Source organism: Tachysurus fulvidraco, chromosome 17 (genome assembly GCF_022655615.1).
Source record: "Tachysurus fulvidraco isolate hzauxx_2018 chromosome 17, HZAU_PFXX_2.0, whole genome shotgun sequence".
In the NCBI taxonomy this organism is placed as follows: domain Eukaryota; kingdom Metazoa; phylum Chordata; class Actinopteri; order Siluriformes; family Bagridae; genus Tachysurus; species Tachysurus fulvidraco.
This window is the reverse complement of record NC_062534.1, coordinates 14,962,594-14,985,376: the sequence shown is the minus strand read 5'-3', so window position 1 is coordinate 14,985,376 and position 22,783 is coordinate 14,962,594. Positions and strand designations below refer to the sequence as shown.

Below are 22,783 nucleotides of genomic sequence, written 5' to 3'. Positions count from 1 at the left end.
AAGCATCCAAATATCCATTTACTTTCAGGACCTTTAAAAATAAACTGGGAGGCTGGGGGGGTCTGACAAATAAAAGTCCTGTACAGTATTTCCTGCTCTGTTCACCAACTTGGATGTAAACATGCGCAAATTAAAGCTGACAGACGACAATAGAAAACAATAACTTAGTCAATTTAGAGATGAAGTGTCAAAATATGCTTTATGTAGAAAGCCCAGAATTTCAGCTGGCAATCACAAATTTTAGCTGTTGGCACCTGTAGATGAAAATTACCGGCAATCATCCAACACAAAATCAACAAATCATTTACTGAATGTGAGATCAGCATGAGTGTCGGTCAGCTGTTAATAAAAACTATATTAAATTCCATCAGCCCTTACAGGACACCCCAAACAACCTTAAATGCTCGGCTCATCCTTAGGACACCCTTTCGCAGTGTAAAAAAGCAGTGCTGTTTGAACTCAGCCTCTAAACTTATTAACCTCTAAACCGAGTCCTACAAGTCATATGGGGAAGTAAAGTCATTTACAGTGTGAGGATGTGCACACGTGTGTGTGTGTGTGTGCCTGTTCTGCTCCCCAATTCCTTGGAGAGTGCAGCCCATTTGGCAGGGCATTCGATTAGAAAATCAACCTCTCTGCTACTGAAAAGAGCTGATAAGCAGAGTGAGGGTCTTCACACACTGTCCTGCCACTGATGCCTATCGGCAGGCCTGGAGTAAGGTCAGGAGAGGTAGCGCAGGATTAGAAAAGATCCTTCATAACTACACCTCGAGCTTCAAGGTTAAACCTGTATTAATTAGAACGTCCACTGGATTTCATAGTGCCAGATATTGTTTTTATAGTATTAACAGAGGTTCATGTACGATTTGAACATGATCACCTTTGCCGTTTGGTAAGAGCTGATGAAAAAATCAAAGGCAAAAAAAAAAAAACTAGGAAAATGAAATATAGTAGTAAAAGACTAGTTCCCATGAATGCATAGAAAATAATTAGGATGAAAAACTGTCGATAATTAAATGTTTGAAATAAATGAAAATCCACATTTAAATATAGAGGCATCGGTACAAATACTGGTATCAGTTATGAGGCTAATACCGTGAGTATTTATTTGTAAATGCATACAGCTTTTTACAATACAAGTAAGCTGATAAAACAACTTCTAGCGTTTAAGTAGTAAATTTAATAGAGAGCATGAGGGCATCCAGACTGAGTAAGCAGAGCAATGTCAGCAAGCATGGTCGATAAAAATGAGTACAGGTTGCTGTGTGTGTGTGTGTGTGTGTGTGTGTGTGTGTGTGTGTGTGTGTGTGTGTGTACAGGTATTTGTGAGCGAGAGGAGTAAGACGAGAGTGCAGACAAACCGGCGCATATTAATTCAGTCCTGTTTTTTACACTGTTATAAAATGTAATTTAACATTAATTTTAAAGAAAAGGTTAAATTTCATTTGTTGAGGTAACTGAATTGTGAAAACGAGAATAAATGAGATCATTTACTGTCTCTGTAAGTAATCTGGAATATCAAAGGGCAAATGTATAACTTTTATAATCTGAATAGCTGTAGATGGATTTCAGAGCTATGCAGCTGTAGTTCTTTATTACATATAAATGTAATGTGAATAATTAAATGGGTAAAAATTGTTTTATGGTTTCTAGTGAAAAACGAAATTTAAAATACAGGTAATGATACTATTGAAAATGGAGCTCCCTGATGGTATTAGCTCCTTTGTGGTGCGTTCTTTTATAGCAATAAATAACCTCATAAATGTACAATACAAAAATAAATTAGAAACAGAGCATATTTATCTTCTCCTCGGTAACCCAGCGACTAAAGCTCAAGAGACATTGTGTGTGTATTTTATAATTTAGGATCAGAACTCATGAGTACTTATGAGTACTGAGTACATATTGCTTTAAATTTCACTCTACTCATTCATGACTATCTCTGTCTTTTCACAAATCCCACACTGCCACACAAGCATGTACACACAAGCATGTACACACACACACACACACACACACACACACACACACACACACACACACACACACACACACACACACACACACACACACACACACACACACACACACATTTCACCAAAATCCCATTGCAATTGTGTGGCATCTCAAACATCACTTCACCTATCCCTCATCTTCGTTTTCATCTTAGTGTTCTCTTGCTTTCAAGTGACAAGCCTCTCCATCAGATCCTGTCCTCCGTGTATATGCGTGTGATCCTTCTCTCGGTTATTGACTGGAGGGAATCAAGAGCTGTTGCTCAGGTGTTTCATGGTCTATGCGTACGATCCTGATCCATAAAAGTGAAGAAGAAGCACACGGCCGTAGTGATCAGTGTGTGCATTGCCTCGTAGAGGAGCTTGGGGGAGAAAACGCTCCAGATGAAGAGATGGTAGCGCAGTGCGGTGACCAGGACTACGTAGAACACAGCAGGAATGGAGCGAAGCAGGGCGAAACAGTAGCTGCTGTGTCCGAGAGAGACCGCTCTGAATAAGAGAGAGAAAGAGAGAAAGAGAGAGAACATTTTCATAATTACAGCATGTGCATACACATACAGCCATTACCTACTTTAACCTCAGGTCAATTATCCTATTTTCAAAACCTGTGATTTCATTTTTCTCTATGATAAACATGATTATCATCATGCTCTTTCACACAATGACAGCACATACAGAAACATGACCAACACTCAGATCTGGGTGTCTTTGGGTTCAGCATGTGTCCTGAGCTGGTTGTATAACTGCCGAGTGAAGGCACCAGCTCCATTATGACTGTACGGTGTTGTAGAGTAATAACAAGTACTTAATAAGTAGTTGATGCATAAACAAGCTCGGGTAATAGAAACCACTGAGGCAAATTCGACATTTGAAATGATGTTCTATATAGTTTTGTGCAAAAGATGCATGTAGAGAAATGTTTTATAGTAAAAACACATCCTCAAATAAAATTAAGTTTTATATATATATATTATATATATATATGTTAATGTTTTAAAGATCTAACCTTGTCACACTCGCTTCAGTTTTTAACAGGCAATACCGGACAGCTTTCATTATTTGTCTGAAAACTATTGCATCATTCTCTGACATTTTCTTGTAACATTTCATTTTTGTTGGCAAAGTAATGGTTGAAGACATGAAACATAATTTTTACTGAACCACATATATATAAGTACTCAAATTGATTCAAAATATACAATAAAAAAATTCTCCAATATAGTACCAACATCATATACTACGTTCTAATGTATGCTGTCTATTTAAGGAACAAATGCCACAAAATGACAGTGATTTGGCAATATTTCACAGTCAATGCTGAATATCTAATAAAAGCTGACTGCAAGATGTGTAAAAATATCAAAGAGGTCCCACTACGGTATCCTCGGACATGTAACTGATAAAATATCTTTTTGGTGTTTAAACAGTAGCATTATTATTATTATAGTGTGCGGAACCTATTCTCCTGTGTCAAGCAGTCAAAAACGAGTATGAAAGCACTTCAGTAGTGTGAGCACTGAGCACTGATAAGACATGAGTGATAGACATAAACATGCCTTACTAGCATGACACAGCAGCGAACACTACTGTAGCTAGGCAATTAAAAGGTCTACAGACAATGGCAGCCTGGCCTTAATAATAACTCTTAGTCAGAATATGGTTCCTGAAGCTCAGCCAATATGGGTCAACGACAACGATGGAGTCCGATGGAAATAAATAAATAAAATTTACTCAATGAAAATCTGTTCTTCTTCACTGCAACTCTACTTCACCTGAGGTAACTAACGCAGCTTTGCTAATGCACTTCATTTTGGGGAAACTTCAACAGAACAAAATAAAATGTTGTGTTTAGTGTGGTCTAATTGATTAATACTTATTAAGTTCCTTGAAAAAATACTATCGCTGCATCCCTATACAATTTTACTGGTAGTTTAATGCTCCTTTTAATGATGCCGGATCTAAAGAGATTAAATAAAAAGTCTCACACTGAGCAAGACACAACGTTACACAGTGAGAGGTATTAACTGGTGAGATATAACTGATCGTGAGTAAACAAGGAATAATAAGATGAACTGTAGGAAGAGTAATAAAACATTTTGGTCCTACAAATAAAAAGAGCAGGACAGGGGCAGAGACTGATCATGGTGTGGCAGATAAAAAAAAATTGCTTTGGTCTGCATTTCAGAGCTTCAAGGGCAGATCCTGGGGCTAAATAGATCTGCACGTGATGATATCAGATTTCACTGTGAGACAGAGCCAGTTTAAATATAGATGTCCCAGCGTTTTGTGTCAGCACAAGTGAAGTAAAGAAGGAAAAGGTGTGGATGTGTGAGAGAGGGAGAGGGAGAGGGAGAGGGAGAGGGAGAGAGAGAGAGAGGGGGGGGGTTTAATTGATGCTAGCAGTTTATCAATAATGCAGACGTTTAATACAACTCCATCAAGATTGAATCAATGCCCGGGTCAAAACACAGCTATATATTTTTTTTAAATCATTCATTCCAGGATCTCAGTTCGCTGTTGGCTGTGTGGAAAAGAACCACTATCTTGGAATAATCGAAATCTGTTCCATTTAACATAATTCTCGTGTATGATTGTCAGGAATCAGATGCAAGATCTTGCAGCACTTAATTACCTGAAACACTACCAGCTTGCCAGACGGCAGTCTTTACTGTCACATTTGAATATATGCCATCAACACCCCACAGTTCTGCCTGCAACAATTTGTGTCAAACTGTCTGACACGTCGCACTTTTTTATTCTCTTAGCATTATGCAAGTTTTCCTTTTCTCCAATCCTGTCCTATCTGACCCTCTGCCAGCTATCGATGCATTTACAATTCTAATGTACAACTCCCAGACACAGAGGTTCTGGATTATTCGCAGCCTTCAATACCCATAACACAGTGCACCTGTTGGAGCGAACTGAAAATGTGCTCCAACAAGGGTGTTTTTTTTTTTTTTTACCTAGGCACGTCTCAGGGCCTCTCTTGTAGCAGTCAGTGAAAACTTTTCTCTCAAATCTAGGGTGGGTTGTCCTGTGGGATTCGGAGATGTACTCAAGTAATTGAATCAAAGGGTATTTCCAACATTCAGTTGGTGAGTGTGTGTTTGTGTGTAAATAACGATACTAATATAAGGTTCAGTTCATTTACTTTGAAAGGAGTGTGTTAGTGTGTTAGTGTGTGTGTGTTTGTGTGGATGTGTGTTTAGACTAAAGAAGCCAAATTAACATATTACAAACAAGATGAAGCCAGTTTTATAGTCAATCACAGGAAAAACCCTGTTATAATGCACTGTTAATGCTTTGATATCACTTTGCCTGGAGTGCATGAGTCTGTGAGACTGTGTGAGATCCCATTCAGTCAGAGCAACAGCATGTGCCAGCTCCGAGAGACTGACATTTTCAGACAGTACTGAGGCTGAAGCTGACGAAGGCAGGAACGGTTCCCAGACATGGCCGTAGACATCTCGTCTTCCATCCATCATTAATCTTTAAAAAGCTTCCGCACCGTGTTGCGCACTCAGATTCAGAATCTACTTCAATATTCCTGAGCTGCCAACTTTAATGAATTAATGTCATTTTAAGAAGTGGTGAACTCTAAAATAGTAATAATTCTAATATTATTCTTATAATAATAATAATGTACACATTTTTTTACACTTAAGTCATTAACAGTGTTTATAAAGCCTACATTGAGTTAATTAGAGTGTAAATAATGATAATAATAATAATAATAATAATAATAATAATAATAATGATAATAGTGTGTGTGTGTGTGTGTGTGTGTGTGTGTGTGTGTGTGTGTGTGTGTGTGTGTGTGTGTGTGTGTGTGTGGGTGTGTATGCTCTGAATCTATCTTAATGAGTACAGACTGCACACTCAGGTGTTTTATTTGCAGAATGTAAATACTTGAACAAAATGTTAATAAGCTGACCAGTCAAGATTTTAATAAAGCCCAGAACACAAGATATCTACTAACTCTGGCACATCTGCTAATACTGAGGAATTCAAGAGGTCAGGGCAGGAAAGCATTAATAAGCAGTGGAACGCAACACGATATAATGATCAACCATCAATTCTTTTCAAATGCTCATGCTGCTGGTCTGGCTAAACACACTCCTGCATCATTAAACCTTTATACCAACCTCTAGTCATACAGCAGAATATTTCACATGCTAAATGTGCCACATCCTTATTCCTAGACTATCTATTTTTAAAGTAATGTAAAGATATACATTCCCAGTGACACATGAGACCATATTATGGGCATATAATGAATTTCCGTGTAATACTCTGATATTCACATCATAAATCATTACTCATTACACACTCCACTATCCATCAATCAACTTAATGACACATCCAACACTAGCAATGAAGATAATGTCTCCATATTACTGCTGCTGTTCATGTTCTGCTAAGTGTCATGAAAAATAATGTCTCGACAATGATTGATTCATATCATATAATGAGGTAATAATCTACAATTAAATATCAGTGATGCGTGCAAGAGCTGGAAAAACGGAGAGGTAATAATTAGACTTTCGCCTAACATGTGGCTGATGTGTGTGATTTGTGAAGACACAATTATAATATGTGCCCCCCCCCCCCACAAAAAAAGGCCAGCTTAGGATAATTATGTATGCATCTTTACTAAGATGGACAGTTAAGCTCATTCTTTGTCATGTAATGTTCACCTAAATTATTCTCTCAGACAAATCCCCAGATGTTTCCTCTATACAGAACTATTGTTATAGAAAACTGAAAAGAACACTGTAGGATAACATCCAGGGCCTATTATGCCATCAGGATCAGTGTGTGCACAAACACTTACTGTGCACTTTATTAGGAACACCTGTACACCTGCTCATTTATGCAGTTATCCAATGAGTCAACCACGTGTCCACAGAACAATGCATAAAATCATGTTTTTGTTTGTTGGCACCATTCTGTGTGAACTCTACAGATTGTGTATATGAAATTTGCAGGAGATCTGAAATTTCTGAAATACTCAAGCCAGCTCAAATGTTATCAATATCCATGTCAGGGTTAAAGTCACAGAAATCACTTTTTCTTCAATCTAATGGTCTATGTGAACTAAGGGGTTAAGGAGTTGGGCTACCAATCAGAAGGCTTTGAGTTCAAATCCCAGGTCCACCAAGCAGCCACTGCTGGGCCCCTGAGCAAAGCCCTTGACCCTTAATTGCTCAGTTGTATTTAAAAAACAACCACCAAAAAAAAAAAATTATTTGATTATTAAATTATGCTGCTGCCATGTGATTGGCTGACTGGATAACTGCATAAATGAGCAGGTGCACTGGTGTTCCTATTAAAGTGTGCATTACATATTTACATTATATTTATGGCATTTAGGAGACACCCTTATCCAGAGTGACTAACATTTTGATTTTACTTTATACAGCGGAGCAACTGAGAGTTAAGGGCCTTGTTCGGGGCCCAACAGTGACCTTCCGATCAGTAGTCCAACAACTTAACCAATAGGCTATCATGTCCCCATTTATTTTAATGTGCTAGATCTAATACACAATTGTTTCTATAGTAACATAATACAGAGCGAATTGCTGATAATCTGTTTACAAAGAAATGTGTTGTTTTTTCTGCATTTTAGAAGGAATCTCCAGTGTCAGGGTTTGTAACAGTCAGAAGTAATGCTGAGGTTTTATGCCACTAGAAGCTACAGGTTATTAAGAAGAGCCAATGCATATGGATCTGCTTGTTTACATAATAAGGTCATTAAAAAACAATGCGTTATTAGTCGTTTTCACACAACATATCCCCAATAAGGTCTGTTCATATTGAATAAACCATTTGGGGTTTATTAAACAAAACTCAAAGAGAACAAAAAGACCCGAATCACAATCTAATATGTGTTCCTTAAAATATATTGTTAGACTTTATCTTTGCCTTATTAACTCCAAGAAAATGTGAGGGAGTTTTTAACCTTTTCAATCTTGTAACCTAAGGGATACCAGGAAGAAGTTGTTCGCTCACATTCTTCTGGCTGTTCCACAAAATTAAATTATTAAATTTATAAAAATGTAATCATCGGCCAGGCACTGTGGTATAACATGAATAAAACACTTTGGAACATGCTGTTATTAAAAATCTAATGACCCTCTGTATCACATCGCAACAGAAATCATGCCTTACTTAATGCACCCTTATTAATACTTAAAACAGACTACAACAAAACTACATCAGAAACGACTCCCTGTTTAATAATATTTCCAGCTGCAATACGTAATGTTTAGAAATGTAAAGTATTACCGCTAGTACTAATGTTTACAGAATGCAAATCTCCACATAAATATGCTATTAATCACAGGAGAACAGAAGCCAGGTTGATATAATGATCTGAAATAATTAACAGACATTTTCATATCCCAAGCTTATCATGTGCCGAAGGCAGATAATAATGTCAACATTTATCCATTTAATACTACCATCATCTGCTGTTACTGCCCAAAACCGTATAATAATTTCTCTCATGTGTGTTAATAAATGCCTGGATAAAATACAGGAGACGTATTACTGAATACAATGACGAAATTTATTCATACATGTGTTTAACCTTTTTACCTGTACACCTGCATTTCATTAGTCTCATCTGAAATTTGTAAACAAATGAAATATTTTATGACCCTAGTAGACCAAGTGAAAACAGAAATCCTTATGAAAAACTACAATTTTTAAAGCCCTGAGTGTCTACTTTCATATATGAGCCATAAATCACCACTTGTGCAGTGTGACATGCCAAATAAATTCAATGCTGTACATGATCACCAATTCCATATTTTGGCCTCGGGTAAAAAGAGTTGAGTTGATATACACTGCTTTAAACTTTTTAAATATGTTTGTGTCTCACAAAACCTTGGTAATCTATGTATTACATGTATCTCACTTGTGTATCACTTGTGAATCTCTCAGTTTGCTTGTGTGACTAGTAGAAAAGCTCGTCATACCTGTCTCTCTCTGAGCTGAGGTAACACACCAGATGGCAGGCCCAGAGCAACGGACCTGCATAGGTGCTAAATGCTGTGAGGAAGACAGCAGGAGTCTCCACATAGCTCTCGAGTCCCACAAAGCCCACTGAGATATCCACCGTCGCTATGTTATTGGAGTTCCCCTGAGAAGACAACAAAAACGATCCATAAACTGATGAAGAAGAGAGAACACTGAAGTCAGTGATAGATTGCATGCAAGTAAATTAAAGGCAAGGGAAAGACTGGGGAAATGTATCGAACCAACAAAACATGCATGATGTATGTACACGCCATGGGGAAGAGCTAATGTCTCGGAATCAAAGGGAATTTATCCTTCACTACATTGACTGCAGGCAGAGGAAAATTTATTTATTTCTATACACTAATAGAGCTAGCAGCAAAGCATTGGGAGAATAATTGAAGAAAAGCAAAACAAGCTACAGTAGGATTTTGATATCTTATTGATTTGGAGATGGCACGAGTGGCAAACGAGACACACAAAAGCATGATGGCATTCATACTGTAAGACAATTCAACTATAGTACAAACAAGGATGTATAGACAGTACGTCAAACCAATCCACCTTTAGCTATCTTAAACTACATATCTCATTTAACTGCAGGAAATGTTACTGCAGGAGTTATGTCTGATGACACCGGTGCTTTGTTCACAAACTTGGGACTTCATTTGTTTCAATGTTGTATTTTCTGTATGTTGTATTTTCTTCTTGGCTCAGTTTGCTTTCACACAATAAAATGTACAAAAAATTGTTTATCCAAGTCACATGTGAGTAAACTGTCCTCTCATTTGGTCAGTGTGCACCTGTTTATGTTCTGGGGTTCCGCTAATAGTACATCTACAGGTTTAGTCAGTAGTTTAGTTTCTTCACATACCCCAACTGAAGAGGTTGGGGTCAGAGTGCAGGGTAAATGATATGCTAAGCTATGATAAAGTGCCCCTGGAGCAGGGAGGGTTGAGGGCCTTGCTCAAGGGTAGCAACAGTAGAGGCCTTGCCCAACAGTAGCAGCTTGGCTGTGCTGGGCCTTGAACCCCGATCCTCCGATCAACAACCCATAGCCTTAACCAGTTGCACCACCACTGCCCCAACGCCACCACTGCCCCTTTCAATTTACCTGATCCACTTTACATCATAATAAAATGAGGAGAACATGACTTTTAAAAAATTTTTTTTATTTGCCATGATGTGCTTCACCCACAGAATTCGAACTTGTGTTTTATGTTGCGTGCCATTGAATAATCAAACATTATGTAACGCAATTCCCGTAATGCATGTTGATTGGTTCAGGATGGTATGTTGGTCGGTTGGGTCGGGCTTTTTTAGTGTGAAAGTGGCCTAAATCATCTGGAATGTGTGGAAACGAAAGAAAGCAGGGAATGGCTGAGAGGGAATGCCCTTTAAAATACATAGTTCAAACGTTTGCCTTCTAGATCCGAATGCCATAATTGCAGACCTGTAATTTCATGCTTGGGCAGTTAAAATGATAACCAGGAAGGTCTGCTGTATCAATGTCTGCTAAAGAGTCAAACATGCCAAGGAATATCTGTTAATGCGATTAGACACCTTCAAATATCAAGAACGTCTTCATAGAATTCTTTATACAAAATGTTTAAATCCAACTCACATATTTACAACACTGCATAACAGCATACGTAAGCATTATACATCAAAACGTAATCTCATAAATCAGGGATTTAATGCGGTCATCTAAATAAAAAAAAAGACTGGGGAATAAATTACTATATATACATATAAGCAGATGCCCATTTATAAATCAGCTAAACTATTTGCATATGAAGGAAATTTTACTGAAGCAGGCACTATAAATGAATTTGGTAATAAACATTTATAATGAAAGCTCTGTGCCAGGTCTGTGCTTCCAATAAAAAAGTATTATGGGCCATCCCAGGTAAGAAGAAAATAGCTTCTCTCTATAATTTTCATGAATATTTCTAAATCGGACCAAGGCATATTCAGGACCACACCATTCGGCTTGTTGTGTCCTATTCAGAACACAAATTGAATTTCTGCTGCAGAGAATACGCTGCTTTGGGAGCCTGAGGCATGCAGCATCAAACATGATATTTAGAGAGGAAACAAAAGTGTGTAGTGTTGTGTGTAGATCATGACGTTTTCCAGTCGCCTGTAAAAAGATTCATATTGAGAAAATAAATAAGTGATTCAGAACTGTATTTGTGTACTTTTTGGAGCTTCACAAGATTCTGCAGCAATATAAAAACGTGGCAAAATGATTGAACTCAGCACAGGGCATATGAGGATAATCAACCTTTTAATCAATGCCATACCAGTTCTGTCTTCCTACAGGAACAATGGCAGTTGTGACATTTATGGCACAGAGCCAGTAAAGCATTCTCATTACTGTCACTATCTTTTCTCACATGCACACACATACCTTAGACAGCATGTGTGCTGTTCTTACCTGGAAATAGAAGAAAGCCTGTCCAAACCAGTAGTGCATAATCGTGGTCTGGGCGGCGTCATAGTGCAGCCTCTTCCAGATGAACTGAGCCATAAGGGTCTGGATGAGCAGGCAGCATGCCAGCGTGGGCAGATTGTGAGCCCGGAACAGCAGCGCCACAAGCAGCACCATGCCGCTGTACACCTCCCACAATCCCCTGCTCTTCATAAGCCTGCCGTCCACCACCGATGACATCACCTGGGAGCGTAGCAAGTCCTTGACACCGGTGAAGAGGATCCCGAGCACGAAGACGTAGACGAAGTGCGCTTCACCTGTTCCCCTGGATAAAGTGATAAAGACCATTTCAGCATTTCTGTAATTATGGAAGTTTAGGAGAACACTCCATGGTTCGATCCTGAGCTCGGGCTACTGTCTGTCTGGAGTTCCACATGTTCTCCCTGTGTCCATGTGGGTTTCCACTGGGTTCTCTGGTTTCCTCCTAAATCATGCCATGGTGAATTTGCTATTCTAATTTGCACCCAAGTGTGTAAATGTGTGTTTGCTCAGTAGCCTGCAATGAACAGGTGACCCTTCATGGTACCCGTTGTTTCCAGGACCCTGACCAGGAAAGACCGAAGAGACTGAATGAATGCTATGGAATTCTAAAATCTTATTTATATTGTTATATACGAGCACACTTAAATTTAAATTACAGTTTAAAAATAGAACAGTTAGAACTATCTAACTAACTCATTATGTGAATGCATATAAAATGCATTTACATTGTCTATAAGTGAAACCATTATGTCACAACGATATAAGCTCATGCATTTTCCCACAAAAACATGCAACAAGACAAACTTCTGCACAGAATAAAACACACACCCACACCCACACCCAACCACATACACTACAGGGATCAATATTGACAGAACCCTGCTGTTTGAAGGTTTGTCTGGCTTAGACCTGCTGGAGTTCGGAAGATCGATAGTACTGAAGATACGTGCTCTAACCTAGAGAGCTGAACAGACAGGACTCACTGCACTGCACACATGCTGGCTGGCTAAGTCAAACTCTGGACACTAATAAAAACATCCAACACATTTATTTATCTATGTATTAACATCACAACTCCAAAAAATTCACCTCATGTGGAAAACACAGGCATGCCTGCCTTCCTTGTCTTTATCTGACTGCTATCAGCTAATGCAGAATGGTTGAAACAAATAAGGTCAAATGTCAATGTCATTATTCAAAATCAAAATCTCAGTCAGTTTCATTTAACGTGAGAATTTAACATGAGCATCAGGACGGAGGAAATCTAGTGTCTGATGATGTCTAAGATTCAGTTAGTTCCTGCAAATAAATGCTGACAAACTTGTGTGTCAGGATTAGTTCATTAGTTCATCAGTTTCCAAATTCTCATAACTGTAAGAGCATAAAGTTGGAATTAATACAGACACTACAACAAAATTACTACCAACCGAACAGAAATCCTCCATGGGTAGTGTAAAGATAATATACAGGGAATTATGCAGTAGTGAGGCGTCGCTCTTCCTCTGTTTGAGCTGTTGAGATGCCATTAGCGAGCATGGCAATGCGTTACCATGACGACGGAGCTCTGGCAACAGCTTGTTATTAGGCAGGTACATGAAGGAGCTGACAAAGTCATGAAATAACATCACAAGTGTAGATATTAGCAGCAATAACCGAAAAAACAAAGTACAGGTTATATGTAATATCTCTTGCTAGACTTCTTCATAACTTCTGAGTTATCGTCATGTTTGTCTTGTGCCTCCCAAATATACTATATTTCAAAGATTTCAATGATTCTAACTCAATATTTATGCTAGCAAGTGACAAAGTGAAAGGCATCAGTTTATTACCTAGTATGTGCATAAGACAGAGCCATAGTTTCAGTAACATCGACCAGTGACAGTGTCCATTATACTTTAAAAGTGAGATTTTCTCAATTCTATGCAAAATTTGCCGTGATATGCTAAACTGACAAACCTAAACCATCCGCTTGAACAATTACTTACTTAGTTTCCCACTCAAGTTTACTTCCTACTTGTAATTAATTCCCTTTAGTGTTTGGCATTCTAAAATGGAAGATGTATGGTTTCAGCGTATCCTGCCCTATAAGAAGACTCATTAAATGTGTATAGTCATGTTATGAGGAAGAAAAGCTTGCAAGGAAGCTGGTGTCTCTGGTGTGTGTACACAGATAGTACAGTTTATCTGCCTGCAATTCAAGCATGAAGCCTATCATGCAAGATGTAACTCAAAACAAACTAATTTCACACCAATTAGAATGTTATTTAGTTTTATATGTTCTCTCGTTTATAATAAAATTCAAAAAATGTTAAAGTAATAACTGTAACTGTCACTGCACACCCACATGAGACAAAGAGACAAAGAATCAGAATTATCACATGCTAGAGAAAAGCCTACAAATTCTCTGAAACTCTTGATAGAAAGATTGACATTTCTCATTCAATACTGTACAATAAAATATGGACACATTGAACCACCAATAGCACATTAGTCCACACCACCTTGCCTTATATGCAAGACATAAAGCAGCTATTAAATACGTCTCTGCAAATGAATAAGACTAATATACACAGAAGAGGAGGAAGATAAAATCCTGATGTGCCAGACACACTGAGGACACAAAGAGACCCTGCATTGGGACTAGCAGCGTGTCTGATTAGTGTGCATCTTGCTTTAGTATGGGGAAAAGAGAGTCGCTAAGAAAGCTTGAGCTCTCAAGCACAGGGAGGAAAGCAGATGTTCCGTCATGTTTTATTAATCTGCTCTCTGTGCAACTTACTCCCACAGAGACAGGGAAAGAAACAAACAAAACAACATGAAAAAAGCTCAATTAGAAAAAAAAAAGAGCGCAAAGGACTATGACGCTTTGGCAACAGGCAACTGTTGCTTGTTCAAGTAGATCAGTTCAAACTTTAGCTGGCTGTGACCCCAGCTACAGTATACTTTCTAATTGTGTCAGTTCAAACATATGCTGGACAGATCCCATCCTAGTGTAATACTGAATATTAATACCTGACTATCACAACTATATGTTGGACTTCTCCAAACTCTTGTCCAAACTGCAGTATGAAAGACACAGTTGTATAGGATATCTATAAATGACAATGCCCCTGTGCACAAATCTAGAAGACATGGTTTGCCAAGGTTGGAGAACTTGACTTGCCTGCACAGAGCACTGACCTCAACCTTAGTGAAAACCTTCTGGATGAGCTGGAACTCTGACAACACCCCAGCCCTCTTCAGTGGCTGCACTCGCTAATGATTTTTGGGTTGAACTACTGTAACAAATCCCGATAGACATATTTCACGGTTAGATGTTGACATTTTAGTAAAGGAGAGAACACTGTTGGAATGGTATGATTAACAAGCACAAACAGGTGTGATGATGATGGTGTGATGCTCAGGTATCAACATACTTTTGGCCGAATAGCATAGATCATAACAACATCCATAAACACTCCGAATTTTTTTACCCGTACACTTCCTGCTTTCTGTATAGTGTCGGAATCTTATTTACATTTATAGCATTTGTCAGATGCCCTTTTGAAGTCTCAACGATACTGTTACACTGTACGACAGAAACCATCTCCCTATTGGGAAGTAATATAGCAAGAAAAGTACACAGACATTTTTTTTTTTCTTAAAGTTTTAAAATGCAAGTTTAAGTACTCCAGGAAGATGTAACCCTACCACCTAGGTGCAAGAACAGAAAGGAGTCTTGATGCATATGATCTTTGATAGAGAGAGCACTTTCCATACAAAGTAGATATTTGTTTGTTAACACTTTAGCTCCTTGTGCAAAATAAAAGGCCTGCTTCTTCTTCATTATTATTAAGACCTGCTGCACACTACGATACAATTGTGTGACAGGAACACATTTTGACTGACATGGAGAAGGTGTCCCCAGCAAATCAGTCACACAACTCTGTGACCTGACATAGTATTGAAAATGTCAACCAACTAGATTTGATGGTGCCATAGGAGGAACACCTGGAGAAAGCCCATGAGTGTAAGACATCAAGCTATGATCTGCAACTGTCACAGAAAACACTGGAAGCCAAAATGTATGCACACTGATGTTGGCTGGAGATGTTTGTGGGGGTGGTTCCTATCCAAGATCTACAGCATACTGGGCATCACAGGAGACAAGAGCAAGAAAGACATCCGGAATACCAATGCAGCAGCAGAAAAAGCTTCAACATTGCTTTAAATGAAAAGAGTAAGTCTATAGGGAGCTGCAGCACAATGCCACTTGAACACAACTCGTGGTCTAGTCAAACCTAGCTGGGTCACCTGGACGAGAATATATGTGATTCCTGGTCTTGATCCTGACACAATTTTTTCTGGATCTTTCTGCCCAAACACCTGCCTGATTCTTCCCAAGACATCTTCTGATTAGAGCTTCGGCACTTGCCCTACCTTAAAGCTTGCTCGAGATACCCCTTCTTCTAGTATCTAAGAACAGCTGATGTAATCATAAAGACTGTGATCCTTTCAACACTCTTAGTAATGTTTTATATTTCATGTTTTATATTCCCTCTATCTGGTGCCAGCCAGAAGAGATTCCCTTTTAAAGTTTCTCTCAAGGTTTCTTCCTCATGTTGTCATACAGAGCTTATAGACCTCTGGTTTGCTCATAAGGAATCATAATCGACATCCAGATTTCAGTAAAGCTGATTTGTGACGATATTTATTAGAGTATTATTTAACGCGAAATGCATGCTATACTAGAAAGTGCAGGGAAATTTACAAATAATGCAACATTCATGAATTTCAAAACCAAAATATATTTCCAATACACTCGGCTACTATTACATTTTTAATCTATATTCTTTTTAATGCTATTCCGTTAGTCTACAAAAGTTTCCTGCAACAATATCAGAATAAAATATGCTAAGCTTTCCTAATTAACATCTAGACTGACATCTAGATTTTTATAACTTAAACTGCCAAAGTAAGCTACTGAGTTTAGAGATTATGTTCAATATATGCCCAGTTTTGCCCAGGCTATGCTCTTCAAGTGGATCAATTCAAATGTTTCCTCACCATGTCTGGCCTGTGCTCTCTAAGTAGCGAGAGGGCGTAGCCTGCGGGATCCGAGAGCAGAGAAATGCCACTGTGCCATTTAGAGAGGCCACGAGATTGCAGTGGCAGCATGCCAAACATCCCCGCTCATTACCGACAGAATGTAGAAGAAGAGCTCAAAGCAAACACACTGGAGAAAATCTGTAGCTACAAGAAGCATCCTGCCTGTGAGGACTGACTTCCTTGAAAAGTGCACTGCACCATTGGTGTAAAACATTTCCATTCTTTCAAAGTACTAGCTGCAGCATGGTTTTTAAGGAGAAAAATCTGACAGCAGTTGTCAGCATTATCAGCATTATAATAGCATGTGGCTTTAAGAACTGGTTGTTTGGAGGCTTGTTTCCTTTCTGCAGTGATCGGTGACTGAATGGAAGATTAAGAAGTGTGTGTGGATTCATTTTTCTCCCAGGCATGCAGAACTGTTGTTGAATATGTAAGCCTTTGCTTGCAGATCCCAGTACAGCAAGATGTGTCTGCACCCTGCATCTTATTTAAGAAAAGAACAGCTGTGTATTTTTTACACGGATATTGGCGTGGACATGGTGTGTGACCACTGACCACCATGACAACAAAGCGCATTTTGCAAATACACCCATCAGAAATAGCCTTTACAACATCAAGAAAACATCATAAAATCTGTCATACTCTTGCAGAGCTTTAATCTTTGAAGCTGTCTGTTTTTCTTTATCGTCACAATTGTCACTATGTCGTTCATTAGCGCGCTTTTCCACTGATTAATTCAGACTGATGGCTCTCGAGTGCTGTCTGCCACGCAGCCTTGTGTATTTCTGTCTGCAGTAGGTGTGCAAAACCTGCTAAAATAATGATAATGGCAAGGTGTCAGTGATGTGTGCGAGAGAGGTGGGTTGCCAGGTATTGAGTCAGATATCAAAATGTCACATTCTAAAAATGTATTGCAGAACTACAGGGATGAATTTCCTTCATATTGAAGTCATACATATACAACAGTCAGCATAAAAGTGTATTTACAATAAAACAGAGCCAGGTGCCGGTATACTGTAGCTGAATTCAGTGGTACCGAATGAGTGCCTGATAAACACGTCAGTGTGAAACGTTTACTAATTCTGCTCACGAAAAATACACTCCAGAACAAACATGGCAGGTTTCACTTGAAAACATCTCTGAAACCGGCAGAGAATATTAGAGTCGAATATTTGTATTAGAGCTGAAAAGAAAATTTAATTAAATGATTCATAGATTTCAGGAGTATAACATCTGAAATGATTTACCGAGAAAACATTTACATGTATTCACAGCATTATTAAAGTCTGAACTATATATAGATATTGCTGAGAGTTTTGATAGTCTTTAATTAAAGATAAATAAAGATATAAAATTAAAAAAGAAATGAAAAGAAAAGAAACAAATAAATAGGTTTGTACTGTAGCACAAGGCTTCAGTCAAGTGATATGAAGAATGGTGGTGCAGTAAAGTGTGTGTATGTGTGTGTGTGTGTGTGTGTGTGTGTGTGTGTGTGTGTGTGAGTGAGTCTGTGTGTATGTTTTTTTAATAAAGAGCACAAAATGTGCCAAATCATCAAATGACAATGGCTGACCAAACCTGATCTCAACAACTAAAAAAGAAACACAATATTCTGAATATTTGCTAAAAACAAAACACAATATGCTGACTATTCCCTGCATGCCTTATTTCCTGATGCGATCTAGAATTCTTATAGTTTTATAAATCTTTACGAGAAATCTGCACACGTACACACTCATACGTGTGGCATCAAAAGAACAAATGCTTTGCAGATTAATCATGATAAAAATAAAAGCGCCCCCTCCTCATGATATCCTCTTAGTGCAGGTGTGCCAGGGACTTTTTAATTATTGTGCTCAGATGTTTGGATACCACTGCTTTGGTCCAAATTAAAATGTCGGTTTACATCCCTGTTCCCTTTTTTGATTTGATTTTGCACTTCAAAAGGCATCTGCTGTGAAACACGTTATATCTGAAGAGTTCATTTTGAATGAAGACCAGGCGTAAGGTATGAGCTGGATAAAGTTGTGTAGGAGACGTTTGAAGAATCGTTTTAGTGACATATTTTTATTGTCAGTTAATAGTGTACTGTATGAACTTAAGGTTATCTTATTTCATGTTTGTGGAGAAATTTCATATTAAGAATATAAGCATTTGTGTGCAGATATAGCAGATCAAACATCCCTCTTTGTGTTAATACACGTTTTGGCAATGTGATCTCTGAAGACAGCAGAGTTTTCTAAATAAGGGACGACCAGACAAACAAATGTGGCGATGAAGTGTAATTAATGCAAGCAGAAGAAATTTTTCTGTACAATTTAACAAAGTTTTTAATGAAGATAAATGACAGAATTTTCTATTCCTGGATCCTACACTGTTAAGTGGCCTATTAATATGTTAGAAAGAATGATGATGCAATTTATTTCACATGGTAGAACGAATATAACTGACTTATCACACCGATGTTTATTGAACATCCTATTATAGATTTGCTCTTAAAATAAAGATGGGAAGGTTTCTTGGAGTTTAAAGCAACTTTCCGGAGCATTACTGAGAGGCATGAGAGACTGTGAGGAAGTTAGAGTCCCAGTTCACTCCAAAGGTGTTCTGTGGTGTTGAGATCACTCCAAACTTTGCAAACCATGTTTTCGTGGACCTTCATTGTGCACAGGGACACTGTCACTGTAGAACATGTTTGGGCCTCTTACTTACAGTAAAGGGGAATTCTTAATGCTACAATATACAAAAGCATTACTGGGATGGGTTTGAGAAGCCCACATAAGGTCCAGTTATTTCCCTTGATGATCTTTCTATACAATTAGAAACCTCTAATTAAAAAGTACAACTCTAGTGATCAAAATCTTCTCCCTAATTCGTCATACAAATGAAAATGATAATAATAATAATCTGTGCCTTTTCAGTGAAGCATCAGTGTGGCAAGAGACACCATCCAGACTGTAAGAGACATATGCGAGATTGTAAAATAATACAACCACCACCTACTCATTCCTGCTCAGACATGCTATGCATTTGCTATGCATTTACAGGATTCATTTGCTGTGCAACTGCGAAAAGCTGGGAAAAATATTTCTAGCACTGTGCAACACTCTGTGTAGTGACTGACACATTTATCTAGGAAATGTAGATTCTGCAAGGGGATAAAAACAGCCCTCAGTTCCCTCTAAGTTAAACAGACTTTAGAGCAGAGCATGAAGATGAAAAATGACAATATGTTCTATAGTATTGGATATACTGTAGGAATCACTCACACTCCCAAGCAAGAGAGCTTTATAGAGGAGAACGCCTCTGTGTTTGTGTGTGTGTGTGTGTGTGTGTGTTTTTATGAGGTACAATGAATCTTACCTAACTTCTTTTTAACTTGCCCTCGGTTCTTCTCAATATTTGGGAAAGTTTAATAAGATTATTTCGGCAGTTGGTGATGGAATTCATAACAATTCCTGTCGACAGAGAGTGTGTGTGTGTGTGTGTGGTTCACAAAGCCAGTTCAAGAAGCACGGCATTGTATTGCAGGAGTGAGAAAACAATGCAAAGTGATCATAGATATTTTTGAGTTCTTATAGATATTAGTAAGAAGGCATCCTAACTGGTGACATTTTTATTATTGGCTACCAGACATTATTCTTATATCATCATCAGAAATGCTTCATTATGAGTATCCAGTACTATGTTAAGTGATAAATGAATGGGTTTATTAATAGTCTATAAAAGTTATGGGTACGGGGGCATGGTGGCTTAGTGGTTAGCACGTTCGTCTCACACCTCCAGGGTTGGGGGTTTGATTCCCGCCTCCGCCTTGTGTGTGTGAAGTTTGCATGTTCTCCCCGTGCCTCGGGGGTTTCCTCCGGGTACTCCGGTTTCCTCCCCCGGTCCAAAGACATGCATGGTAAATTGATTGGCATCTCTGGATAATTGTCCGTAGTGTGTGATTGCGTGAGTGAATGAGAGAGTGTGTGTGTGTGCCCTGCGATGGGTTGGCACTCCGTCCAGGGTGTATCCTGTCTCGATTCCTGATGACGCCTTAGATAGGCACAGACTCCGCGTGACCCAAGAAGTTTGGATAAGTGGTAGAAAATGAATGAATGAATGAATGAATGAATGAATGAATGAATGTATGGGTTTAGGTACTGTACATAATGTCAACTTAGACGTAACATGCTAACATACTGTACACATTTAATAATGAATCTAGCATTTAGTTATATAATTAATATTCATTATAATAAATCTGTGTTTGGTTGTCGGTGTAAACAATTTTAAATAAAACAGGTCCCTGGCTGCAAAATGTTTGAGAGGGTTTTTTTTTTATTTTGGTGGGGACTCTTGAGAATTCCTAAAATGCTTATTTGCAGATGTTCAAAATAACAGACATAGACATCAAATGGTCAACTGTATAAATGAGATAAATGTAAGTCACTTTGGATGAAGGTGTTTACCAAATGGCATAAATGTTTTAGATCTTTTAAAATTATGAAAGTGTTGTTATTTAAATAATACCACATAGTAAAATTTTGACTGCACAAGAGTTTAGTTTTAACTCCTCAAAAGAGTTGATTTAACTGTGTGCTAAAGTATATACGATGGTCATGCAAGTACACTCAAATGTAGTTGGCATAAACTCACAGAGTTTATTCCAAAAGCCAGAGTTTGCTTTTCAGAAAGATGCGTCCAGTCTCATTTGGAGGAACTTCATGCATCCAAAACAAACTGCTGACTCATCAAAAGTCTTCATGGGGGGAAAAAAGTGGAAGGTTTTATCCTGACCAACTCAGACCTGAACCCAACTGAGCATCATTTTACCTCCTGAAGACGAGACTGAAGTGAGAAATAAACAATGAAAAAAACAAGAAAAAATGCATCAGGTTGGGGATGTCAGTAAGTCACTGGCTTGGTGCAGTTATTGCTAGAAAAGGATATGCAACCAAATCACAACAACCATCAGAGGGGGGAGAATGTGATCTTAGAGATTTTGAGAGTGGCATGGTTATTGGGACCTGATGAAAGTGCACCTGAAATATATGGACCAGAATCTCAAAGGAATGTTTCCAACATTTTGTAAAATCCAGGGCATGAAGCACTGAGGTTGTTTTTGAGAGCAAAGTGAGGCCCTATCCAGCATTATTGTAGTGTTCCTACTAAAGTGCTCTGTGAAAACATATGAAGAGTGCAAAAGTCCTTGAAACATTCATTCATTCATTCATTTTCTACCGCTTATCCAAACTTCTCGGGTCACAGGTGTCATCGGGCATCAAGGCAGGATACACCCTGGACGGAGTGCCAACCCATGGCAGGGCACACACACACACTCTCATTCACTCACACACTCACACAGTACGGACAATTTTCCAGAGATGCCAATCAACCTACCATGCATGTCTTTGGACCGGGGGAGGAAACCGGAGTACCCGGAGGAAGTCCTTGAAACAGTGCTCTAAATATTGTGTTCATTTTAAAAGGTTTAATAAAGATATCGAGGCAAGTCCACAGTCTGAACAATAGTGCAAAAGCTTCGGCTGCTTCAATTTGTTCTACTTCTTGCTGTAATTGCAGTTCAAAAGTAATAAGAAATAAATTTGAGATCTTTGGGGCAAAAAAAAAAAAGAAAACTGCTGACATAACAGTAGGGTGCAAAACAAGCAACGATGATTCTGCAACAGAATTGTCAGAACTTGTTGAGGAACCATCACCAAAACTAATTCCTTCATGACATCGTTGCAATGGAGGGGAAAAAAAACTGCAGAATTTTCTACTATGTGATTCAGTGAACATAGAAGCAGTGACTAAATTAACATGCAGCAATTCGGTGTACGAGTAATGAGATTCATCCTGAACAGGATCCGTTTCTATGCATATTAAAGCGACTATTCCATTAAGATTTCTTGTTTACATGGAGAATCCATTTTGAATGAAATAAATACCACCTATTGGGTTAATATTTTTTCTGTCATATACAAATAAGATCACCGAAAAGCCGTTTAGAATCTATTTAATCAACCTCTCTGTCTTGAGATATTGTACTAACAATAATCTTGAATCCCGGACAGACGCAAGAACAGATGAACACACGCTCAGACACATGGATGGATTGATGGCAAAAATCTAGCCCAAAAAAAAAAAAAAAAAAAAAAATTGAGTCTTGAATTCCTGAACATAATCATGATCA

General features: G+C 38.3%; 1 protein-coding gene across 2 annotated transcripts in view; it reads right to left on the bottom strand.

Annotated features, from left to right (window-relative positions):
• Positions 1-1,050: 1,050 nt before the first annotated feature.
• Positions 1,051-22,783, bottom strand: part of pigg (phosphatidylinositol glycan anchor biosynthesis class G) — a 112,088-nt gene continuing 90,355 nt past the window's right edge. For both annotated transcript variants that reach the window (XM_047802273.1, XM_027135519.2), the window contains exons 11-13: positions 11,479-11,797; positions 8,999-9,162; positions 1,051-2,504 (exon numbers count right to left, since the gene is read on the bottom strand). In XM_047802273.1, coding sequence (XP_047658229.1) covers positions 2,288-2,504; positions 8,999-9,162; positions 11,479-11,797 — 700 coding nt within the window. In that variant the 3' untranslated portion in view covers positions 1,051-2,287. The remainder of the gene's footprint in view (positions 2,505-8,998; positions 9,163-11,478; positions 11,798-22,783) is intronic.